Here is a 27,553-nt window from a genome sequence, read left to right as displayed (position 1 = left end):
CTGTTGTAATTAATGATTATATATCTTCCTGCTGTTCACAGAATCCAAATTAAGAAAATATAAAATGTCACATTGTCCTGTTACCACTCTCTTGCAAAGGTATCAAATGTCAGTATTTTCCTTTCCCAAGAATTCGGCAAGGAAAATTTGTGAAGTAACTCTGACTGCCTGTTTTCAGAGAGTAAGCCAAAATCTTCTTCTGGTTCTTACCTAAGACAATTCTGAAACAAAAATCAGACAACTTTCATACCTAGCTCGTAAGAGGAAATCAACTGAGTTTAGTGGTTAGAAATGTGAATATACTGAACCAAAATGTGTCCCCTGGGAATGGGAATCAAAACACCAGTGATTTATAAGTCCACAATACTTGAAAAAATAAAAATGTCAATGCCTTAATTGCTGTGCTAATATATCCACGGAATGACTAACGAATGTTTCTTAATTTATTGTGCTGTGTATACATATAAAAATTCCAAATGAAATATCTCTGTTAATCCATCAGTCTCAATAGTTTTTATAACATCAGCTAAAGTACACAACATCCAAGTCTCAAAGAACCAAGATATATCATTCATTCTTCTAAACTATTGTGTAGGGTCAAAATTTTCAAAAGGGAAGATGTTCATATTGCATTGCCAAGAGCACCTGCAAACATGTGGCCATATTCATATGAAAAGCAAGCAACTACTATGAAGCAGACAAGTACAGCAAACACATACATTAATTGTTAATACAGATGTGTGCACACATAACCATTTGCTTCCACAAATATCTGGTTGAGCATGTGGCACTGGAACTGCAAGCAGCAATACAGCCATACATTTCTGCAGGATTTTTTGGCATGCAAGTTTCTAAGCTACACATTTCAAACACTGGTCTTTTACTCTTTCAAGAGCTATGTCTAAGATGGGTGTCTGAAAATAACTGTTAAGAGAGCACAGTGAGAGTGGTTGTCAGCACGGAGAAAGATTTAGCACAATGAATTCTGTTAGCCTTAATGAAAGCCGCTCTGCTAAATCCCATCATACTACTGGAATATTAACCCAAAATGCACATAATGTTTACTTTTTACTAATACTCTGTTCATTACCACTTTCTTCTTCCTCCTCTTCCTCCTCCTCCTCTTCTTCCTCCTCTACTTCATCTGCCTCCTCTTCCTCCTCCTCCTCCTCCTCCTCTTCCTCCTCTTCTTCAATCTCCTCTTCCTCTTCCCGATCTTCTACTTCATCCTCCTCCTCCTCGTCATCATCCCCTTGTTCCTCATTATCATCAGAGTACTCTTCTTCTTCCTCTTCCTCCTCTTCCTCTTCTTTGTCATCCATTTCCTCAGTTCCATCTGTTTCATAACACTCATCTACTGAAGAATTGTCTGTTTTAACTACAAAGGGTTTTCTTTTAGGAGCAGGTTCTTGGGGTTGCTTCTCTTGCGTCTTTCTTTTTTTTGCCAAAGGACAGCCGTAAACACTGTTCAGAAAAAAAAATACACATGTTATTATGCCATCTGTCTGCCAGATCACCGGTCCACAGATGGCTGAGGGGGGAAAAGTGTTTTGGTGAAATTAGTTGCTTCCCTTAAAATAAATATTCTCCCAACAAAACCATTTGACTGCAAAGGAAAGAAGAAAAAAATTTGAGCACTGAAAAGAACATTCAGAAATGATTACTGAAATTCTTAACCTAATTGTATTTTGATCTATTGCTTTTTTTCACTGAAACCTATTGCAAAAATTTCACAGAAACCAGATGTCAAGCCATTGCCCATTTCTGTTATTCCAAATAATTAACATTATATATATTACAGATATGTCATCAAGTGACTACAATCTTAGTTTGTGACAAGGAGCACAGAGCTAAAAATATTTGTACCATATTTTTTGCTAACCATGGTACAACCCTTGTGAGCCTCAGACCATGTGCTTTGGCTTCCGCCATTTAAGGTGGCAAGATGGGAATAGGTATGAACAGCTATAGAGCAGCAATCTTGTAGTATCATAAGCAGCAAATCCTAAAATAGCTAATTCTGGACTACTCCCTTCCACTGAGCTCTATCACTAGCCATGGTTTAAAAAATATTAACATGGGGAAGGCAGAGAGAAGAAGAGGGAGGCTTAGATGGACCCCTGCAGAGTCTACAGAAGTCTCTCTAAAGCAGTCTGTACTCTGCTGTATATTGCATATACACACAGAGACTCTTTTCAAGACACTGCTCTCACCCCTTGCCCTGAATACTGGAAAAGAGAGATCTCTGAGACCCAGAAACCCAATCAGCAATCATAACTGTAGTTTGTTGCGGCACCAAAGCTCTCTGACAGAAAAGGCTAAATGTCTCACAGAACTACATATCCCAGAATTTCACAGTATTGAGCCGTAACAGTGAAAATGGTGTCAAACTGGATTATTTCTGCAGTGTGGATGCAGCCTCACATAAAAAGCAAGCAAACATTACAATCACCATTTTTTTCTTATCCAGCTCAGATGAAAATCCCACCAATTGTTACTGATGTTTAAACTCTTATTCAATCTCGCACAGCCAGTTTGCTCCACTTGACTGAATAATTGTTTCTAAGTTTTTTCTAAACTAAGATTACATTTTTTTTCTCACTCACCATTGTCATGTATGCATTCCTGTGATTGCAATCACAAGGATCACAGGAACGCATTCATGGAAATGTTAGGTGAGAAAAATTCACTCCCAGGTATGAAGGCTGGGTTAAAATTCTTTTCAAGATAATATCTTCTTGTTGTTTTTATTATAGTGCATACGTGTTTCTTCTTTCTTAAAAACATATATTCTATGGCAGCTGGTGCTTCCATGGCATAACTTTCAAGACTTCCCTGCCTCAACAGTTCTTAGGAATGCCACAACTTTCAATTAAATCTAATGGAGCAATGTTAATTTATTAGATTAAGCAGCTTGATAGAAACCTTGCACCCATAAAAGCAGCACCACCAATTGCTGATAGTTATTGGAACTCACCTGTCAGAGAAGTGTCTCTCTGCCACACTCTCTTGTCCTGAGGAAGAGGTTGAAAATATTTGGTCCTCCAGATATTTTGGACTAGAATTCCTATAATCTTTTGCCATTGCCATGCTGGCTGGGGACGATAGGAGATAAAGTCCAAGAAGATTTGGAGGGCCAAATAACCCTTGCCCACAGGGGTTCTCTACGCAAAAATGGGATTCTGTCCCCTCCAACTAGGGATTATTAGGGGGTGTTCTCACTTAAGATTTGAAACGATTTAAAATACAACGTTTTTAATAAAACCGATTCAAAATAACCCTGGTCTTATCCCGCGTTCCGAATCGCTTTTATTCTTCGTTCCTATCTGGTTTTTTAAATCGAAGTTTTTACCTACAAGCGTTCCTACTTGGCATGAAATCGGTGTTTAAATAAATCGATTTTTCTCCTCCATACCTTATTTGCAGCTGTCAATCAATAGTACGTCAGAATGACGTAACGTTAATCCGGAATATTTGGAAGCGATTTATCTTTTGGCATCGTTTCCATTTCATTGACCGTTTGTGAATCGATGTATTTTGGTGGGTTTTTTTTCAAATGGACCAATGAAGGCGCTTAATCGCTCAAACGTCCTCTTCTGCATCTCCCCATATTAACTGCCATAACTCAGTGCTAGGGAATCCTGGGAATGGTAGTTTATTATGGCACCAGCACTCTCTGGCAGAGGAGGATAAATGTCTCACAAACACAACAGTTCCCATAATTCCTTAGTACTGAGCCAGGGCAGGTTAAGGGGTCTCAAACTGTATTATTTCTACAGTGGGTTTGGAACTACAGATGAGGGGTTTTTCATAAATTAAAAAAGTTGTTACTTTATAATTACCTTATATATATATATATATATATATACACACACACACACACACACACACACTCATATGCATATATATATACATGTGTGCAAACACACACACAAATATATATGTGTATATATACCTATATGTTTGTGTGTGTATGCATTTATATATATATATGCATGTGTGTGTGTGTGAGTATTCATATATAATCGTGTGTGTGTGTCTGTCTGTCTGTCTGTCTGTCTGTAGTGTGTGTGTGTGTGTGTGTGTGTGTGTGTGTGTGTGTGTGTTTGCCAAATCGGATCAAGGAGGAGAAGGCAGTGGGTTTCAGTGGGTAGAGACTCTGCATCCAAAGCCCAGGGTTGGAAAATGGGATCAAGGAGGAGAAGGCAGTCAGTTTAAGTGGGATAGAGACACAACGATCCCAGCGGCAAGAGGCTGCAGACCTAAGAGAGAGGAGAGAGTGAAAGCCAAATAAAGCAAGAGCAAGAGACGTCCCAAGACATCCAGGGAGAATCCCTTCAGAGAGCCCAGAGATCAATGAAGGAGGCTGCTGGAAAAGCAGGGAGGGAGCACTCTTCCCAAAGATTCTCTTTCCAGGGTTGGAGGAGAAGGCAGATTCCGTTTGAGAAAGAGAGGGAGAAAGGCTCTATCCGCCCCCCCCCCCCCATTGATCAGAGCCCTTCCCTGCCTGGGTGAGATCAGATGCCTCCTTGCGAGGAGCCTTCCCTTCCCTGCCTGGGTGAGATCAGATGCCTCCTCGCGAGGAGCCTTCCCTTCCCTGCCTGGGCGAGATCAGAGCCCAAGCAGGCAGGGAATGCCTCTTCGAGAGGAGGCTTCCCTTCCTGCCTCTCCTCCGTTAGAAATGGGCTCTCCCCACACAGAGGGGAGGTTGCAATCCACCGGGGGAAGCCTTGTACTCCTTTGGCAGATGCAGGCGCTTGAGCAGCCGGGACTTCAGGCGCTTAAAGCGCTGAAGAGATTAAGCGCCTGTAAACCATTAAAAAAAATTTAAAAAATCCTTATCTCTTATTGAAAGGCCATGCCACAGCGGACAAAGGGGTGAGGGAAGCAAAAATGGCGACAGCCACGACGGATGGGGACAGAAAGGGCAACTCCCCCAAGGCCAGCCCCATCGCACTCCGCTCCTCCCATCCAGCTAACCCAATTTCAAAGGCTGTCGTTCCTATTTAAATGCTCCGGTTCCTAACTCGAATCAAGGGAAAAACGTAGGTCTGACCCTACTACTTTTTTAACACGCGTTAAATGACGAAAACACGATTCAAAATTTTAAACCGCTCCACGATTCGATTTGTAGTGGGGACGATTGCGGGTTGCTCTAGAACAGTTCTAGATTTAAATTGGTTCCTAGTAGGAACGCCTCTCCTAGGATTCGATTCAGAACGCGGGGTTTCGCTTAGTGAGAACACCCCCTTATAAATTCAGCCTGTTTGTCGCAGGTACTGCATGCAGACAGAAGAATCTCCCCTGGTAACACAAAACCACCTTTTAATAGCTAGAAATCTGGATGGATGTATGGATGGACAGTGGCCTCAGATCATTGAATTGTGAAGGGTGAAGCAGGCACAGCTCCAGCCTGCCTAGTTCTAGAGGCGAATGATGGTTTCGGCACTGGATTACAACTGGAGACCAGGATTTGATTCTCTGCTTGGCCATGGAAACCCACTAGGTGACCTTGGGCAAGTCACACTCACTCAGCCTTAGAGGTAGACAAAAGCAAAACTTCTCTGAACAAATCTTGCCAAGAGAGCCCATGACAGGTTTGCTTTAGGGTCACCATAAATTGGAAATTACTTGAAAGACACAAAACAACAACAACAATAAGGGAAAGCATATTGAGCTTTCCACAGCTAAAGCTATGGCTCCAAGTCATTCATACTTCCTCTGTAACCATCAGTGGTCCATGGTCTGAGCAGGGCTTGTACTTCATCTTGTACTGGCAGGATAAACCATCTACCCCACACTCACTTGGACTACGGATCATTCATGCCTCTACGTTTTAAAGATTTATCATCACATTACAGTTGCTAACAATGGGATTGCCCTTGAGAGGCACTCTGCACTGTGCAAACACTGTGTGGTATTTAATTGATATTCACAATAGGTGCTAAGTAACTGGCTTGCAGATTAGCCTTTGAAATAAAAGGCTTCCATGTTACAGAAATGGGGGTGATTAGCAAGAGTGCACTTGAATACTTAAAATAAACTGAGAAGAGACCTTGCATATTTCACTGTCTGTAGATATGCCAGCTTCCTGACCCACATATTTATACCAACATATACACTTTTGCCACATGATATTTTTCCTCTATTGACTCAGTGTGAGAAACTGTCACATGTAAAGTTGTTCTATATTTTATTTATTTATTTAAAAAATAGGCTTCTGAAGAGAAGCATTCAGGATAATAGTGAGGGACTACAAACAATAACAGCTTGAAAACTAAAGGTCTTGATCTTAAAAAATAAAAACATGGCTGTTCATTGGACAAAATGACACATACTGTGCTACTAATGAACTTAATGATCAGGACCAGGCAGACAGGTGAAGCAGAAAATCAAATTAATTTTGACAGCAGTTAAAAAAAATTAAATGGGATGCACAGTATAAGAAAGGAGGAACAAGTTCTTACAGAAAGAATGGGGCACATGTACACATGGAGCTCCATCTATGCACAGCAGTAAAAAAGAGAGGCTTTCCTCAGGACTGAACATGTTTAAGAAAAGATATTTTCTGATTTTATATAGGAGTTAGTAAGAACTATTCAAGTGCAACAAAATTGTTAATGATGTGAAAGACACTGAAAATAAGTAGTTCTCCTCCAAGAATTCGAAATGCATGAAATGAGAGTGTGAGGCTTACCCACCCACATTAGCTCTCCAACCCACCTCCAACCCACCAACTTAAGTCTCGAAGGCAACATCTAAATCTTCTGCATTTTTATTGGAACATGCTTAGAATGTACCCTTGATCTGCCAGGAAAAGTGGGCTATAAATAAACAGTTTATTATTATTATTAGAAGCCCTCTTCAACTTTTCATGCTGAATGCACAGAGGTCTGAAGCTGCTTCTCTGGGGAAAGGGATGAAGGAAAGGCTGGTGTGGGCATTGACTCAACAGCTCTCTTTACAACTTCTTCCTGAGCGCAAATGTCTTCATCTTAAATATATATACCACACAACAATATGAAGACAAAATTCTTTGCATCACTTATGTCTACTTCTTGCACATGTCCAGGAGACAGTACGCACCAATTCAAAGAACACTTCTTACTTGTCTAGAATAAGCTTTCATTTGTCAGCCATCTGTTTCATTCCAGCTCATTCTGATTCCTCAGGATGTTATTTAATAATTTCTATGCCCACATTACCTAAGCCCACAGTGATTTATAGAAAAAATATATATTCTTCATGGAATAATACATAATTCCTGTTATATTTTAATTATGTATTTTAAAATAATGCTTTAAGTACCTCATAGAGTACTAAATTAAAAGACTACAGACAGTATAATTTCTTTTAATAATTAAAAGCCACTTTGTCAGGAAATGTGCATTTAAGTTCTAAAAGCCACTTTCCAAACAGGTAGTTCTTTGTAACTAATTTTTAACTAATTTTCCACATCATTAATGTCTGATTGTTTCTAAGACGTCAACCACAGTTTCCCCATAATTTTATTTCTGAGCAATTTTTTCTATTTTATTCAAGATATTGTTAATAAATGTTACATTTCCTAATGCAGCACACTGCCTCTTGATTTCTACTTGAACCCTTCTGAAAGCAGAGTTTCAGGTCATATTTTCCAAGGGAGTAGACTCGTCGATAATGATTAAAACATTAAATGGACTTCAGGAAGGTATACAATATAGTTCTGTGTGTCATTCAGACTAATACATTGCAGATTAGTAAAATGAAACGCACTATCATCAGATAGGTGTGAAATTAATTGAAAAGTTGTATTCAAAGAGAAGTCATTGATGCCTCAATACATCAAACTCCTGAAAGAGGCAATGCACAGTATTTCACAGAGCGTATTTCTGGGAAGTAGAGTTCAATGTCTTCCTTGAAATTCTTGTAGCTCTTGATATGCTTATTCAGCAATAAATCTGACTGTAATCAAGGGATAGTTAATCTTGACCTCTCCAAGTCCCAACAGATGGCAGGAACAAAGAAACAGTTTTTCAGCCAGTAGCTTCAAGACATTCAGGATTCTCCCCATCACCACCACTACATGATGGGAAACTGCACAACTTAAAACACAGTTTTCCAGATGCTCAGTAATTCCTCCTAAGAACTGTGGGGTTGTCTGCACTGGCCAAACAAAGAGGCTTCAAACCGCTTTGAAGCCATGAAGCTTAGATGAAGTATGAGGCAAAAGCAAGTGGAAATCTACACGAAGCTGCACTCCAGGGATAAACACTAGAGCAAAAAGAAGCTCAGATACTCCAACTTAACACGAAAAATGTGCATCATTATGCTGGCATGGGGCGGGAATCCGGGAAAGCAAAAACACGAAAGTACGACAAAGACGGCAGGTCACCAATAATGCAATGGATGTAATTACAACATACACAAACCAGACAGTCCAACGGAGGTGGGGGTGGGTGGGCAAGGAGACAAGGGGAAAAGGGGGTCATATCCATGACTGTGCTTTGCCAGCATGTCACTGAGCATACTGATGTACTATACTGGTGGTGCATCATACATGCGACTGTGTGGTTGGGTACACCACTCGTTCATGCAGGGCATCCAATGGGACAGTAGCTGGGCAGGTCAAGGGAGGTAACTGCCGGTGTTTGTGCGATGGTGCACATGCCTTGTACACATTCAATGTGAGGGAAAAAATCACGACCCACGGTTTGACGCAGCATGATGTGAGCTGCTCATGGGATTTTGGGCCACCTTGGCAATGGACCGTGCAGACAACAGGGTTTCAAACTGATCTGGGAAAAACTGATATGGAGCTGGTTGTTTCCTGCCCATCTGTTCTGGCCTGTTCTGCTTTCAGTACTGAAAGGTCTTCTTTTAGGAAGCCACATATGCTTTACATTTTTATTTATCTAGAAAACTGCATAACAAAAACGTTGTGCAGAAAACATCAATGTTACACAAGAAAACTATGAGCCAGATTTTTTGCAACATGGCTAAATTTTGCATTATATTTTGTTGTGCAGCATTACTGCTTTCTACATCAAAATGAGCACTGTTGCAAAACAAAAATTCTGCACAACAAAATGTTGTGCAAAATCAGCAATGGTGCACAACAAAACCATGTGGCTATTTTTTAAAAATGCAACATGGCTGGATTTTGCACATTTTTGTTGTCCAACATTGCTATTTTCTACATCAAAACCAGGAATGTTGCAGAACAAAAATGTTGCACAAAAATGTTGCACACCAAACCCACATGGATATTTTAAATGCAACACTGTGTACACAACAATATTCTACGTTTATCAAATTTGCAGATGACACCAAATTAGGAGGGTAGACAATATCCCAGGAGGCAGGATCACAATTGAATAGCGGCTGGATAAGTGCGGTTGGGGTCTGGGTTATAAACGGATTTCACTCGCCTGGCCTCAGCTGCATGCAATAACACCCAGTTTTGACTTTTCAATCCTGTGTGTATCCCAGCAGGATTTGCAGGTGTGATAATCTCCTACATTGTGCTGACAACAAAAACAAATTTACTATGGCCTGTTACAGACTGCCAAAATAAAGCTGCTTCGGGTCTCTTTGGAGGTATGCTGTTTAAATGATGCATGGGTCCTAAGAGTCCGGAGGTCGCGCCAAAGCCATACTCCATTCCTAAGCCCTGGAGTGCAGCTTTGGTGCAGCTTCTGGATTCTTAGGATGCATGCATCATTTAAACAGCATACCTCCAAAGAGACCCGAAGCAGCTTTATTTTGACAGTCTGTAACAGGCCTATAATTTGCAGGAACCTTTGAAGTTTTTTTTCTTTCCCACCTCAGCTTCTCATATTTCCATTCCATTTCTACTATAATCAATGCAGCCTAAACCAAGCAAGTGTTAAGAGAAGCAACATATGTGTGTGTGTGTGTGTGTGTGTGTACAGAGCACCGGTGCCAACTGCAGGCTTGCCATCTGCGGTTTGAGCTTCTGTGGATGGTGAGCCCTGCTTTTCTCAATGCGCGGGCAGGCAGGCATGTGGTGGCACAACCGAGAGCATGCATCCATTGAAAAGAATGAGACTTAAGGTCCCATGTTTTTTGCTATCTGCAGGAGGGGGGAATGTGGAACAGATCCCTGTGGATACAAAGGGTGCATTGTGTGTGTGTGTGTGTGTGTGTGTGTGTGTGTGTGTGTGTGTGTCCTTGCTACCTTTGTCTTTCCATTCCCAAATTTTTCTTACCTCTCCTATTTACTATTTTGCATTGTATCTCCCATGGGGGCTGATAGCTGTCTATTTTTTAACTTATGCCATATGTATACAGAAACAAGAAATAACATCTAACACATAAACTCTGGATACTGTATGGCAGTCTTGGGTCTAATCTGCACTGCAAATAAAATGCAGACTGACACTGCTTTAATTACCATGGCACAATCTTTGGGAATACTGGAATTTGTAGTCTGTTGTGGCACCAGAGTCTCTGTTTTCTCAGTCAGAGAAATCTAAATATTTCACAAAGCTACACATCCCATTGAGCCATGGTAGTTAAAGTTGTGTCAAACTGAATTATATCTACAGTGCTGATGAGGACTTGGTCTGATGCTATAGCCTTGCAATTCATTAAATATTTCGGCCCATTTTAATGCCACCTTATATCTATCTATCTATCTATCTATCTATCTATCTATCTGTCTCCCACCTTTCTCCCCAAAGGGACCCAATGCAGCTCACAAATAAAACCTTTAAAATTGTAATAAAATTCAAAACTATTAAAACATCTATATCCAGTATAAAATCACATAAAATATACACAAGTTCAAAATAAACTAAAAACCTACCTGCACCTTAAACTGCTCTACAATGCATTATATACAGAAAGCCTGCCATAAAATGGTTTTACTAGCCGGTGAAAGGCCAGCAGGGAGGGGGCCAGCCTAGTCTCCCAAGCAAGGGAGTTCCAGAGGGTGAGAGCAGCCATTGAGAAGTCTCTCTTGTGTCCTCACCAGGTGAGCCTGTGATCTTGGTAGGACTGAGAGAAAGCCTTCTCCTGCAGATCTTAGGGCTCTCTCAGGTTTGTATGGGGAGATACAATCTCTCAAATAGTCTGGACCCAAGCCATGTAGGGCTTTATGAGTCATGACTTGCACTCTGAATTGTGCTCAGAAACGAAGAGGTAGCCAGTGGAGCTGTTTTAACAAGGGAGTTATATGCTCTTATAACTGGTCACCATTCTGGCTGCAGCATTTTGAACCTGTTGAAGTTTCCATAGAGTTTTCAAAGGCAGCCCCATGTAGAGTGTGTTACAGTAGTCCAAATGAGATGTAATCAAGGCATGTGTCACTGTAGCAAGATCTGACATCTCAAGGAATAGGCACAGCAGTTGAACAAATTTTAACTGTGCAAATGCACTCCTGGCCACTGATGATACCTTATTTTATTATTGCAGTATTGTTTTTAGATTTTTATTGTCTGTAATTTTAATAGATGGAATTGTTTAATCCTTTTTTAAGGGTGGGGGGAATTGTATATATTGTATTCTTTAAAGGTTGTACGCCACTTTGATTGTGGAAACAAAAAGTGGGGTATAAATTAAAGTTTTATTATTTAAGTTTTTATTTATTTATTTCATCCAGGCTCATAGTAGAGTCTAGGAGCACACCTATGCTGCGAGCCTGAGATTTCAGGGGGAATGTAATGCCATCCAAAATAGGCTGAATCCCTATTCTCTGATCTGCCTTATGACTGACCAGGAGCACCTCTGTCTTGTCTGCATTAAGATTCAATTTGTTTGCCCTCATCCAGTTCCATTACTGATAGCAGACACTGGTTCAGTACAGAGACAGCTTCCTTGGAAACAAATGGGAGAGAGAAATAGAGTTGGCTGTCATTCACATACTGGTGACACTGCACCCCAAAACTCCAGATGACCTCTCCCAGCATTTTCATGTAGATGTTGAATAACATGGGGCACAGAACAGAACCCAGAGGGACTCCACAGGCCAATATCCAAGGACTCAAACAGGAGTCCCCCAATACCACCTTCTGAGTTCGCCCCTCCAAGAAAGACAAGAACCACTGCAAAACATTGCCCCCAAGCCCCATCCCAGAAAGGAGACTCAGAAGGATACCACTGTCAATGGTATCGAATGCTGCTGAAAGATCCAGCTGGACCAACAGGGAAACACTCCCCCTGTCTAGTTCCCTGCGTAGGTCATCCACCAAGGCAACCAAAGCTGTCTCCCTCCCATAGCCAGGTCTGAAGCCAGACTGAAATGGATCTAGATAACCCATTTCATCCAAAAAACCCTGAAGCTGAAAGGCCACCACTCACTCCAGAACCTTGCCCAAGAATGGAAAATTAGAGACTGGCTTATAGTTATCCAAAATAGTGGGATCCAATGTGATCTTTTTCAGTAATGGCCTCACCACAGCAGTGAGGCATTTGTCACCCAGTTACCCACTCTCTCTCTGGCTGCTTTCAGAAGCCAGGAAGGGCAAGGATCCAGTATGTATGTGGTGGCTCTCACTTCTCCAAGTATCCTATCCACATCCTCAGGCAGCACAAATTGAAAATTATCCAACAATGCAGGACAAGCAGGTGCCAAGATTACATCCACTGGACCTCTGCTGACTACAGCATCCAAGTCAGAGTGAATCTGAGCAATTTTTATACATTATTTCTCTTCTGCACATATTTTCAGAACTCTGTCAAGTTTGCCCCCCAAAATATCTTACAAAGAGGAAAAAATAGCTATTGAGTAGAGCCATTGATGAAAAAAACACCAGATCTTCCAGAGAGCTCGCCTCTTCGACAAAATGTGCATATTTAATCTGTTGACTTCATTCTGTGGGATGTATTCATAGCTACTATAATAGATTTGTTTAAAAGTATTAAACAAAAATGATGAAGGCATAGGTGAAAGCACATGAAGCATTCTAACAAATATTTTTTATATCCCCCCCCCCCCCCCCAAAAAAAAGACTGCAGTATTAAAATGGGACAGAAAGAGACTGTCATCGAACAAAACTGGCTTGATTTGGTGGGAAATTGTGGCACTGAAGCATGTTACAATCTGCTATTGAATAAGAATAGGCTATTCTTAAAAGATTATGAACATTTCCCCAAAGAATCTACAACAGAACTAAGGGCCTTACGCTAAAGGTGACAAGCTATGTATTGAATGCACTGGTTATGTAAAGGAAGAGCAAGTTACAAGGATAACAAGCAACTTCAAGTGCTGAAAGGAGTGTCATATAAAATTGTACATGGTTATTCAATGAACAGCGATACATTCCATGTACAAAGAAAGCCAACAGTTATTTTCTTGGAACAAGAGAAAAAGATGTTCAGGTGATATTAAGAGCCTAGCTTAAACTCAAGTGCTTCTCTGTCCACTCAAAGCACTTTTGCAAACAACACTTATATTGTTGTTGTTTTTAAAAAATCTGTAGTGTTCCTGTACAGCTTCTCCATCCTTCTATCCTTAACAGATTTTTATGTGGTGAGAAAAAACACAAGCTGTGGGAAGGCCCGGGTTGGTTACAAGTGGAAGGCAACACATTCTTCCAGGTTTAGTTTCTCATCCTCCCTGACTCACAAAATATTATTGGGATCGGGGATGTTCAGATAATTCTTCTATTTTTCTGCACCCTTTCTTCATTTCTAATGCCCACAGAAAATCTATTAATGAGATAAAGGTGGAACAACTGCTCAAAAAATTGCCTTGTCCCCTGTTAGCCTTAAAACCCATCTGTCTGGAAACACCCTATACTGTCTTGAATGATATAGAGTGATTGAGCAATATAAAACACTATTAGGAACATATCAAATGCTCTTAAATGTTCCCCTTCCTTCTTTACCTTTTTTAGACACTGTTAATCATGGCTAATGCTAATCTGTCTACATGCCAGTATCCGACTTCCTCAAATTTCCTGCCATGTTTATAGAAATATGTCTTGTCCTTGTAGGAGTTTAAGTACTGGATGATGGGATGTGCTGTCACAAGGTTTTGATGACGCTGGCTACCTACATTCCTTGGGATGGTTAACAAGCAGATGTGTGGGAAGTAGAGATTTCACTGGGGACTTCAAGGCCAGTCTTACAAGAATAGCTGGTACAGGGTCGGAAGGCTCAGGGAAATAGAAAATGCAGGAGTGTTTTGTTCCGTGGATAAATGGGGTGCAAGCCCACTCAAAACTTGAACTGATATGTGCTTTCATTATGCTGTGTAACCACCACCACTTCAATCCTGACATCATGAAGTCTGATATGATGTGAACACCTTTGGTTTCTGAATGAAATTTACTTGCTTTTATAACTGAAGCTGGATTTCTGAACTGATGTGATCCTGCACATGAGCAGGTGCTTAAAACCAAAGTTTGGCTTACAAACACTAGTTGTAAACCGCTCGGATTCCCAGTGATTGGGAGGTATATAAATAAATCCTATTATTATTATTATTACAAGGAACTGACTGCCATTAATCAGGCTTAGCAGTGACACAGATATACCATTATAACGTATTTAGAAAGCATAGTGAACAGGAAATGGAATGCTTGTGCCCATTGGCACAGTCTTTATTTATTTATTTATTTGAAAACAGGTACTGGTTAAAAAAAATACAGAGTTATCATATTAAATAATTAAAACACAAGTAAATAGACTATCCTATTAAACTTTATTATTAAACAGTATTAAACTTTAAAGCAATTTAGACATATAAAAAAAAAATACCACGGCACCAATCCATTGCAACCCTTATCTTCAGCAGTTTATCAGTTCCCAAAATCAGCAAGTTGCAAAATGATCTCCAAATCATGTAAGGATTACAGGAACATTATGTCCAATGTCTCTAATAGGAATACGATAGACATCTGTATTCAGTATTGATATAGTCTCTTCAACAGAGATGTAATAGGTCAAAGCATATTGTATTCTATATTTTGGTTACAAAAACTTTATTTAAAAATTTACTACAATTTAATAACATGCTAGTCCAGGTCAAGGCTTATTCACCATTGATCCTAAATCAACAATAATGACTTAATAAATGTACACCACTTTCCTCAAAATTAACTTTATTTAAGCCTTAGCATTATATCTAATCAAGATACATAATTTTCACATAAACATTACACTACTGCTTTGCTCAAATGAGAAAAAAAATTAGAAAAATAATTATCCTTAACTGTCTCTATAAAGTAAGCATATTAATACTGTGGGAAACAACTCAAATTATTAGCAAAAATAATAATAATAATAATAACAAAAAAGAGAAAGTATAAAAACTGTGGTTAAATCAGGGATACAAGATTCTCACAATCAGCAAAGACATTGTTCTGTCTCTTACACGGTTGGTTAGGAATCATTCAAGTGTGTAATATTCTGAATTCCAAAAGTCAGAGGATTGAAATGTTAGACATACCTGATTTCAAGGAAAAAACTAGCAGCTTTTATTGGCATAGGAGGGAGTTATTTTCAAACAGTACAGAAGAAACAGTACCATAGCACTGTACAAATGTGTCAACTAAAATCTGGTCCTTTAAAATGCAATCCTTTATTAATGTGCATTTAGCAAACATTACTGGAAAATGGTAGGTTAGCAAACATTGAAAACTTGCATTTCTTTTTTGTATTTTCTTAGTAGTTTTATAATAGAATTGTTCACTTCAAACTGTAAAAGCCAAACAGTTAAAAGAACCAGAATTTGAGAAATTATTTCTGCTCCTTTAGATGTCTTTATATAAGAAACTTCAAGCTATAAACTGTTTATTTCTGAAACCTATTTTTCAGAGTCACAAGAACTTTTGATATAAGGACCTGCCTCCTTCTTATTCCTTAAGTATGTAATTTTAATGGTCTTTATAGCTAGTATTGCCCAACCAGCTGGTGGCATCCCTAGTCTAGAATCTCTTCCAAAGTTCTAGCCCAGTCCACAGGCATAATATTGCTTCTTAATTGCAGATGGTTTAAAATCACTTTGCAAATATACTTCACCACTATAGGCCTTTGAGATAGAAGTGTATCACAGTCTGTCAAAGCTTCAGTCACTGAAGATACTCTTTTCTATCATTATAATGGAGCGCTGACTGTAATTTTCTGTATCTCCAATGCAGCTATGACATATAGAAAAATAGTCTCCCAGTGGCAGGTATTGTTTTATTAAGCCACACAGTCATGGCATTGCAGGGTCTACATAAAAGCCAGGCTACTAAGGAAAGTATAATGCCTCCTCTCGAAGCATGAGGAAGTCCCAATAATTTTCTCCCATTTTATTAAAAATTTATAAAGGTAGAAAAATGAAGCTGCTGTGTCTTTAACACTACACCCTTAATATAAAGCTTGATATTAATAACCAGATAGAAGAGAACAAGTTTCCATGAAAAGAAATGTAATCATGCCAATAAACAAGGAATCTTGCTTAAATTTAGGGATAATTCTTAAAAATCTGCCACTAACTATTTCCCTAGATTTTGTACTTCCGAATTATCTGGACTTACATTCAAATTAGAAGAGATGCATTAGGAAGCCTCCACTGTTCTGTTTTTCATCCCTTTCCATTTAGAACTTTGTACAGCACATGGTGTTTGTGAAGTTAGCCACAGTTTCCTCCATTCTTTGTTAAAATGCAGTCATTTGAAGTACTAGTCACAGTAACTTTGATTTGTAGGTAGAGACTTTGGATTGAGGAGAGTTGTATTTTGAGTTTATATTAGCCCTCACTGTAAGTATCAGTGTGCGTGCATGTGAAAATAGGGAAGATAAGAATGTAATTTTTTAAATCCACATTTGCCCACATAACCCAGATTTTTATCTCACAAATTCAGAATTTTAGTACTCCAAGCTCAAGTCAGGATGTTAAAAAAAATACTGAACAGTGCTGTTTATTCTGGTTGACAGTATGATCCATTAGTCTGTAGAGGAATCTCCCTTGGGAAACAGAAGCAGGCTCCCAAGGGAGTGGAAGCCTCAAATGGCATAATGATTGCAGGAGGAAAATCACACTTTCCAGAAATGCCAGCAAATCTTCTGTGGCCAGAACCTCTGAGAAAAGGCTGCATCTTACTTAATGTCCTGTTTTTAAAAGCTGGGGAGAAAGAGGCTGAAGCAAAGAGGGCAAGAAACTGGAAAGAGTGGGGAGAATGCAAAACAGAAGCAAACCAGGATAGAGAAAACAGTGTGAAAGGACCAAGACAACTCAGAAAGGGAGATGATTTATATTCTATCTGCAATCATTGCTCAGCCATTAACTTCTGAGTAGCCAATTAAATGTTACGCAATGAAATCAAATATAATTCTGTCTAGGCAACAAAAATTGCCTCTGAATTAATTGGAAGCGGACTTCTGAAGGGAGAGTGATCTCAAGTCCTATTCCCCTGAGTTCAGTTGTAATTTTTCTCATATCTAAGAATCAAGTGTGGACAAGTGTATATTAGGCTTTTTTAAGGGCACAGAGCTGAATGTGTACACTTGGTCATTTCTATGTAGTACTGTTAACCAGGTATCAGCATGAACAGTGGCTGGTCATGCTAGCAGGGCAACTGTGGGAGGCCAAATGCACACATGTAACTTTGTGCATACCAAAGCTCAACTTTCTCCTCTTCAGACCCATTTTAAGGCCAAACTACATACAGTGTTGACTGCACAAATGTAATCAACACACACATTTTTGGAAATGTAAATAACAATTAGAGGGGAAGCCTGAGTATCCCCAGGAATATTCAGGGGAGGGAAAAGTTGACCTCTTTCTCTTCTTGTCCTGGTCTTGACAAACATCATCTCTATGAAGCTGCTATTAGTGTGGAGGGAAGTTTCCACTGGTGCAAATATAGGTTCTCTTTGAAATGCCAACACAGAAGATTTGGAGGAGGAGATTTGAGAGAGGGCACTGACAGGGAAAGAAGTATTTACACTGCCCTGCTCACCCACAGACTCTTAAGAGTGCTCAATTTCTTCCCCCTGGCTGTTCTTCACATGACCCATAATGTGTATGTTAATTAAATTAATGAAATTAACACCATGTCTAGTTTGACATTTAGCTAAAAGAACCAGAGTGCTCTTATTTCTACTCTTCTGAAACTAACAGCAGAAGCACCCTTGAGTCCTTTCAATTCTATTTCCATGGTGGTGTTGTCAAAAGGGAGCTACTCACAATTCACCCGTCTGTCTACACATTACTAAAGGTTGCATTTCCCTTACTTATAATTCCAAATTCCAAAATACTCCACAATCCAAAATTACTGTATATGCTCATGTATAGGTCTAGAAATTTTAGTCAAATAATTGACCACAAAAACCCGAGTCAACATATCCATAGGTCAATGTAAATACTATACTTTAACTCATATATCTATACACACACACATACACACACGCACACGTATGAGAACCATCCACCGGTGAAAGGCAAGAATATAATGTGTCTGGAAGCACTGACCCCCTTCTACCTTCTCATCCATCCAGCCTTTAGTGTGAGTACAAATAGTTATGCCTGCTGTGATTTTGTAGGTTCCTTGGCATTGTTTTTCTTTGCTTTGTCCTTTAGATCTTTTGTTAGATGTCCTTGACTTATTCACGGGTCATATCAAAATCCATAATTTTGGCCCCCAAACCTGCCCTCGACTTATACATGAGATCGACTTATAGTTGAGTATATACGTACCCAAATTTGACTGAGATAGTGACACTTTGCTCTCTGATGGTTCAGTGAACATAAACTTTTTTTGATGCACAAAATTATTTTAAAAATATCAAAGACAAATTGCCTTCAGGGTATGTGTATAAGGTGTACAGAAAAAAAGGAAATGAATTTCAGGTTTAGACTTGTGTCCCAGGTCCACGTGTATGTGCAAATATTCCAAAATCCAAAATAAAAAACCAATATCCAAGACACTTCTTATCTCAAGTATCTTGGATAAAGGAGGCTCAACCTATGTTGTAACTAAATTTTCTGGTACAAGAAGTGGGGCAGTCCTTTGTAGAACAATCTATCTTGGACTGGCCAACCAGAGCAGCAGAATAGAGAATGTCTTCCATTTTCAGCATCCAACCTGCTCACATTTTAGAGGACTGCCCTCCACAACATAGGACCAGAAGACAACCCTGAAGGGGTGACCTGAAGCTGCCCTCCCCTCCAAAGACAGATTGGGGCCACAGCTACCACATGCCACCGACCCAGTCTGCCTTGAAGCCAGCTGGAAAATGAGAGGCAAAGGTCTGCCCACATGTAAACGGCCAAGGCAGCTTCTGGACGTGCACCGTCAAAATGCTGTGCCCCAAAGCTGCCCAGGTAGCACTATAACAGGGCCATCTCTTCAGCTCCATAATTGCCATTGAAATTGCTACCACATAAGCTAAGCCTACATTCCTGTTTACTTACATGCAGTAAGTCTGTCTAAACTTTCATACAAAGGACCTTGATTCCAGGACATGAGAATTTTTGCACCCCTGGCATTTCTCATCAGTATTGATTGGTTGCAGGTAGCCTAAAAACAACTGGGGATTATTTCTGGATTATTACAACTGTGTAATAGTATTACTTGTTTTAATAAAGATGCTTTTCAGAAGAACCCATTCACAAAATAGGGGAAATCATGTATATACAACTCACTCTGTTCAGATGTTAACAGTAACTAATCTTTACTTCATGTCTTGGTTGGTATGTGGGAATTAAACCAGAATTTTACCATTTTAGTATCATGAAAAACTGTGGCTGACTGAGCCAGGATAGAAGCATCAAAGTCAGGTGTGTATGGAGAAGGAAAGGATAGAGCATATGCATACATGCCAAGAAGGCAATCCTGTATGCCTCTGGGTAGTGTAGTTTTGCATGTACAGCTATGCTCTTTACCCCCAGCTGAATGAGTAGAGCTGCTGAGCTGCTAAAATGCCCCAACAATTGCCACTTGTCCCCAGAGGAGGGGGTGGGTTAATCACAGAAGCATCTGGCTATATTCCTGTAGCCAGGTGCCATGTGATCACACCATTTTCTGAGGCCCACCAGTGTCCTCTAGGGCCTCAGTGAATAGTATGACTTCACATCTGGCTGGAGGGACACAGCCAGGTACTTCTGTGATCCTGCCCTGGTACTTTTCCAAATACAAATGTCTGTGTGTAGCAGGCTTCAGTGATTCTATAGCAGATTTTTTTTTTGGGGGGGGGGGGCACATTGGTTGCTGCAGAGGGAATACCAACCTCCGCAACAATCAAAAATAGATATGTGCAGGTGTAAAGTTAACCTTTGCCTGCATATGCCACTAATAGGATGCCAGCTCATGTTCACAATCTAACAAACTGTATTGTATTGTACTGAGATGATGATATCTGAACCAAACCCATATGTTTGTATTTTCCTAGATGGAAAAGTAGTCATATCTTTTTAGACTACTGTGCAAGTCACTGTCTCACAGCCTCGTCTCCCATTTCTAAAATAAAAATGTGATCTTTTTTCTCACAAGAGAGGAAGAACAAGGGATATTACAATGTATATTTTACTACTGGCATCAACTGATTACTAAAAATAATAATATGCCCTGGCAGCTTGGATTGCTTCCTGCAGGCAAACAGTAAAAAGGCAACAATCAGCACTGTTTCCAAAATTAGGCAATATAGAATTTAGGTCAAACAGAGATGTCCCAACAAGTGCCAATTATTCCCAAAATAGTATCAGCTTTACTGAAATCCTGCTAGAAAGGCTCATCCTTGTTCTTTTTTATGATTTTGCTATTCTCAATCTGTATTCACATGGCATATTCTTTAAAATCTTATTTCAACCAAACCACAAAGTTGTATCCAATGCAGTGCTCTTACTTCTGGAATTCTTTGTGCTCCTTTCTCCCACCTCGGCCTCACGCCCAACCGAAAACTCTTTTCAAAGGGTCAGAGGGCCCTTGGGAAAGGTCTAGGATGTACAGCAATGTGCTTTGGTGGGATGGAGAGCTGGGATGAATATAGGCAAGGATAATACATTTTTTGTGTGTTGGTGGGTTTTTTGGGCTATGTGGTCATGTTCTAGAAGAGTTTATTCCTGACGTTCACTGACATCTGTAGCTGGCATCTTCAGAGAATGCTGGCATGGAAGTGAGTGATATAGATAGATAGATAGATAGATAGATAGATAGATAGATAGATAGATAGATACTGTGTGATTCTAGGTTGGGAGGAGTGATTCCATGTTAATCTCTGTATTGTTCTATTGTTGAATGGCAAGGCCTCAGGGTGGGAGGATATGCAAGGAGGATTTGTGTCTGCTTAATTAGTGATCCCTTGTTTGCTGGGAAAACCCTCACCCTGGGTGGTTTTTATTTGCATTTTTGGGGTCTTAATTTTGGTGTTTTTCAGGACTAGTAGCAAAATTTTGTTCAAGTGTTTCTTCTTTCCTGTTGAAGTTGTCTAGGTATTTGTGGATTTCAATGGCTTCCCTGTGCATTCTGACCTGATAGCTGTTGGCATGGTCCAGAATTTCAGTGTTTTCAAATAGCATTTTATGCCCAAGATGGTTTATAACATGTTCGGCTACTGCTGATTTTTCTGGCTGACTCGCTTTGCAGTGTCTCTCATGTTCCTTGATTCATGTTTGGACCCTGTGTTTAGTGGTCCCTATGTAGGCTTGTCCACACCTGCATGGTATGCGATAAACTCCTGCAGCTGTGAGAGAGTCTCCCTTGTCCTTCACTGAGTGTAGCACTTGCTGGATTTTCTTGGTTGATTTATAGATCTGGAGATTGTGTTTCATCTCCCGTTTTCCTATTCTGTCTGTGACTCCTTTGATGTATGGTAAAAATACCTTCCTTTTGGGTGGTTGTTTATCTTAATTCCTGTAAGTTTGTTTGGGTCTGGCAGATGTCTGAGCTGGAGTAACCATTAGCCTTTAGAGTCCAGTTCAGGTGCTGCAATTCATCTTCCAGGAAGTAGGGTTCACAGATCCTTTTTGCCCAGTCTACCAATGTTTTTATTGTGCTTCTTTTTTGTCCTGAGTGATGGTTGGAGTTCTTGTGTAGGTATCTATCCATATGTGTAGGTTTTCTGTATACTATGTGGCCCAGACATTGGTTCAGTTTGTGGATGACCAAGACATCCAAGAATGGCAATGTTCCTTCCTTTTCTTTTTCCATCGTGAATTGGATGTTCAGGTGGATGTTGTTCAGATGGTTCAGAAACACAGTGAGATCTTCTTCTCCTTGGCTCCAGATGGTGAAAGTGTCATCTACGCATCAGAACCATTTTGGTGAAGTCCTGCGCAGCAGCTATTCAGACCATCTTGGTCCCCTCTGAGGTGACTGGCTTCCATGTTCTGCATATGGAATTATTGGAGCCTGCAGCTGAGGGAGTGCTTTGTTCTTGCCACATTCACTATCCTTTCCTTATAAAAGTACTGTTTATCTCCACCCCTTCATTCTGGCAGCCTTTGCTTCTGGGCCACCATTTTAATGATCCAGAATGCTTTGGATATGATGCTATTCCAGGCCATTCCAAGGAGAGAATGGTGTACACCAGCAGAGATTAAATATAGTTTTACAAGATTGTTTGCAAGTAATTCCATTTCATTTTCCATCATTTCCTCTTCCTTTTTTCTTCTTCTAGTTGCTTTTGGCACCACACTTAACCTCTCCCCTACAAGCTTTCCAATTCTTTATGCCCTCTGGAATTGCTGCAAAACCCTCTCCAATCACCTGTCTAATCACCAGCTCCTAAACCCTTTCTGCCTGTGAAGGCTTGAGAAATTTGGGAGCTAGCAGCAAAGCATATGTTGTGGAGGGTTGAAAACCTATTTTGTAAGTCAGTGCAAATATGAACACAAAGGGTTAACTATACCTTACTGAGGTATGAGTTTACCAAAACCTCCTTTCCACCTTACTAAGATTAACACTGTGTTAATTACAGTGAGAAATCCCCCCAAAGAGTCTAGGTCACACATGTCTTTTCTTGTCCTACCCTCTCCCATCCTCCATGCAAAGGAAATGTTTCATTTGCCTGCAGTTTATTTTAACAGACCCTTGTGGGAACAGTGAGTCAGGGGGCTTCAGGAAAATTCCTGAACTCTGACAGGCATAGGAATTTGGATTTACTATGAGAATCCCTTCTTATTTGTTTCTGTGCCTTCCCCACTCCATCTCCCACTTAAAAAAAACAAAATGAGGGGCAAACAAGAATCAACACCTGTGTAATTCTCCTCTAGAATAGAGTAAGGCTACCATAAATGATTTTTTTGAAAATAAATAAATAAGGTGCAGGGATTTCAGGTCTTCCTTACCAAAAGAAGATTGCAGTATTAACCCCTAGGTGGGAAACAGATTGAGTTTTCAGACCCAGCAGGTGCAATGGGAAAGACACGTACAGTACACTTCTGCCAGACTTATTAATCGCAAGCTTGTTGAAAAGGGAAAACTAAATAAGCTGGTTCATGGGAGCGTGCGGGGGGGGGGGGAGAAGGCTCTTGCTTTCTCTCTCACAGTGGAGCCTTGACTGAAAGAGGGTGACACAAGCAGACTTTTTTTGATCTGGAGACTGGCAGCTGATGACTCCACAAACCACAACTTTGAGAAGCACTGTACTAGAGTATCCTCCTGGCCATTTGACAACAGTTCTTAATTTTATTTCATTTTATTGTAAATTGTTCTAGTATAAACAAAAGGCATCTACTCTCATTTTGAGCTCACACAATGAAGAAAGCATCTGCCATCAGCCAGGGATGAACCTTAAGGTCCTTCCAGATACTGTAAGACTTTTACTATTCAGTAATCTAGTCTCATGCATGGAATTTTAGGGAGTGGGGCAGAGGCTGATGCCCTCTACTTGTAACCATATCTCCATCTCCATCCACACCATCTATCAGGGAGGAAAAGACTGAATTGTTGAACAATGCCTTCTGACTTGAAGCACCAGAATTCACCAATTGCTAGTATGTAGATATCCCTGCCATGGCCACTTTCTTTCTGCATCACTCTATTCATCTCCCTCTTTCCTCCATTAGGCCATGTTTTTTTAATCTATATGTAATGCTACTTTAATTGTTTTACAAAGAAGTCAAAGCTTATTTCTTTCTCTGCTGGATCATTTGTGTGGTACAGGCACAGGACTTGTTCAGCTTCTGCCTTCCCAATTTGCTTACTCTTCTAGAGAGATTCACTACTATCTTTAATCGTTACTGCTCCAATATTTACTGCTTTTACTGTATGTGAACATTAGTGTATTTTATAGATTCATGGAATAAATTGATAATAAAGTCATGTAATTAACTGATTTATCCCAGGAAGTCAGATTTAGCATGATTCCAATAGCTATTATAATTACTCTAACAACAACTGAGAAGCAGTTCAAAATAAGCATGTGACTAAAAACTGTAGTTTTACAACCTTGCTGATTTTCCCCCTTTTTTATCCACCTGTTCTCCTTGATTCATTCCTTAAGAGACTAAGTAATGGGTATGACAGATTAATAGTTAAGGTAAGATGCACACATATGTTCCAGTCATGCTACATATGGTATAATTGTATGTCAGTTTGTTGTGAGAAAAGAAGCTACTGTGGAATAGCCACTCTTGTTATTCCTGATAAAGCTGATTTTTAAAATAAAAATTAAATAGTATTTTCACATATCATATTATATACAATACTACTGTATATACTTGATTATAAGTTGAGAAATTTATGTTCCCAAATTGACACTAAAATTCTGGGTTGACTTATATACGGGACAATACACTAATACAGGTTAGAAAGATCTTGAAACAAGCACCACCTGATGCCCCACTCTTCCCCACTCTTTGTGCACCAAGGTCAGAGTTTTTGTGTATGTGCACATGTGTGAAAAAGTTTCCCAATCCAGTCTGAAAGCCTTCTCTTCCCATTAATGAAACATCCCTTTTAGCTCCACTTCTGTCCCTCCCCAACCCGATGTTAAAACCTTTCCTCCAGCACCTGGGAATTGGTGTTAGGAGGTCGTGAGAGGTCCAGAGAAGTAGGAAGGACGGATGGAAGTGGTGTTTCCCCCTTTCCATCCTTTGTTATAGCCCCCTAAGTTTTACCCTCAACTTAGCCATGGTCATATCAAAATCCATTATTTTTACCTGAAACTTTTCCTCAACTTATACATGAGGATGACTTCTACATAAGTACATATGGTATCTGCAACACATACAGAGTTGGTGTCTGTTATCTTGTCACAAGGTTACAGTGAAACTAAAATTAGAAATCCCTACAGGTATTGCCCTGAGTCACACACTAAAGAGCATGAAGAATGTAAATGGGAAAATGCCAGGTGTAAAAGTACTTAAATGAAATAATACAATAATAAAACATTGGCCCGTTACAAACGGGCACCCTAGGATGGACTCAGTCCGTGCTAGGGTTAGAAAGGGGCATCTCTTCCAGACGCCCCTAATCCTAGCACGGACTGAGTCCGTAACAAATGGCGGCGGCCGCTCCACACAGCCACCACCATTTTGACGTAACGGACGCCCTGCGTCCACACATCGCACGGCGGAAGTGACGCCGCGAGTGCGCGACTAGCGCCTCGCGGTGTCTCTTCCAGGCTGCAAGAAGGAGTGCGATTTTCGCGCTCCTTCTTTGCTGCGTCCGGGAACCGCGCTGTTTGGCTGCTGCGGTTCCCGGATGCAGCAACCGGCGGCGGCAGCAGACCGCCGCAATCCGGCAGTCTGTAACGCGTCATAGTTATTTTCTCCCCTTAAATCAAATGAATGCAAATATACAGACTGTTCCACCCCCTCCATGTAAAAATGTGTGTGTGTATTGCATGATTCTCATGTAAGGCAAGGCAATTTACCAAAAATGTGTGATTTGATGTTTGTTTAAAGGAAGTGGGCTTTTAGTTTTCAAATTGCACTGGGGGGAAAACACTTCTCAGCGGTGGTATGTTGCCCATATCAAATCCAAGGGGTGAAATGTGGTCTCTTACTCATGGATGTTTCCTACGTCTGACCTAGATAATGAATCACTGATATTTACAATACAAAAATCATATTATACACTGCAGATAAGAGTATATCGAATAACTTCATTAGAAAAAATAATCAGTTCCAAACAAAAATCTCCTCACCAAAATGTCAAAACTATCAGGAGCAGAAGTTGACCCAGTCTTTAACAACAAGCTTGGTCAACAGAAAGTCTTTAGTTGACTGCATGGGATGTTGGATAAAGACTTTACGTATGTGCAGAAGTAAAGAGCCAAGTTGAATTGGTTGTGCTGAGACCAATCATAGTAATGACAAGCTCTTCACCATGCTCCTCATCTATACACCTCAAAATGTTCTACAGATGAGGGTGAGTGTTTCGTATCTGTTTTTTCAGATGTGGAAAATGAAAGAGAGAGAGAGACTTACTCAACCTGTAAGACTGCTTCAGTGTATCTCTTAGAGCCACTTCGAGAAGCAGAATTTATAATATTGCTCTCAAACTATCTGTTTCTACCAGTGAAATGAGCACATTATGCTTTCAGCCAAGCCAGGCATTCTTTTTGTGTGGGGGGTGGGGGAATCTGTTGTAGGTAAGAGGACAAATCTATATGGATATTTGCAAGAGCCTCTTGAGAAAATTATACGGGTGATCTTATTGGGCACTGCTGCTTTTTTCTTCCCTTTCTTGCAGTATGCAAGAAAATATTGTTTATTTTGTGGGTGACACAGGAACATGTCCACAATTGCCACCATCATCCCTACAACAGACGTTGCGGTAGCAAGTAGAGCACTAATGGTGAACTGTGTGCCCAGCACCTGCCACTTGAAAGAAAATGAGCTATCGTATGGAAACACCCAGTCTGTGCCAAGGCCAGGGATGTCAGTACCGATCCTACATCCCAAATCAACCGTCAATGTCATCACACAGATGGGCCACTCACCACCTTCTGATCCCATGCTTCTCATACAAGTTTCTCTCTCTTTTTTTAACCTGCTCAGCATAGCATTAACATTTACAGTGGCTCTTTGCTAAGCCTCTCCTTTAGTTCCTCTTACTAATGAATATCTAGATAGTGAAAATAATATTGCTTAAGAGGTTGGACTCTCAAGCCAGTCTACATTTGTGCCATGGTCTTGTATCCAGGAATTTGAGAACTGGCTGTGGCTACTCACTAGTGAGGGAAGAGCACACTAAAATTTCTCAAAGGCATCTTCTCCATACTTCACACGCACAAGATTACAGATTTCTCCAATTAAAATAATTTCATATACCAATCATTTGACTTTGTAAGTACAAACTCTTACGTTCTTTGTTTTCCGTGTAATCTAACATTCACTTCTAAAGCTGTAAATATATTTAAAGACAGCCAAAATATGGTTTGCATATAAGGAGCCAACCTCAGAGACACTTTTGTGCTCCCTTTGTTGCACAATACCCCCCACTCCCCAACTCCATTAACTCTATTGACTTGCAGGTCTGCCAATGTAACCTTGTTTTGCAAACCCACTTGAAAGCATGATTTCAAACTCTGAGAACATGGTCAGCATTAAGTAATTAAGGTTTCGATTGGTACACATATAACTATAAACTGTGATGAATTGTGACAACTTTAATGAAAGGCCTTCCGCTTATATAGGGGAAAGAGAGATGAAAGGAAAAGAAGTGCA

The 27,553-nt window shown here is 40.1% G+C and overlaps 1 protein-coding gene across 8 annotated transcripts in view; it reads right to left on the bottom strand.

Annotated features, from left to right (window-relative positions):
- MYT1L (myelin transcription factor 1 like) overlaps positions 1-27,553 on the bottom strand; it is a 444,499-nt gene that overhangs the window by 123,951 nt on the left and 292,995 nt on the right. For all 8 annotated transcript variants that reach the window (XM_089531035.1, XM_089531033.1, XM_089531034.1 and 5 more), the window contains one exon: positions 1,091-1,464. In XM_089531035.1, coding sequence (XP_089387161.1) covers positions 1,091-1,464 — 374 coding nt within the window. The remainder of the gene's footprint in view (positions 1-1,090; positions 1,465-27,553) is intronic.

Source organism: Sceloporus occidentalis, unplaced genomic scaffold, assembly GCF_023333645.1.
Source record: "Sceloporus occidentalis isolate IW3139 unplaced genomic scaffold, rSceOcc1.0.p SCAF_6, whole genome shotgun sequence".
NCBI lineage: Eukaryota > Metazoa > Chordata > Lepidosauria > Squamata > Phrynosomatidae > Sceloporus > Sceloporus occidentalis.
The sequence above is the reverse complement of the archived record's forward strand: the minus strand, read 5'-3'. Positions and strand labels throughout refer to the sequence as shown.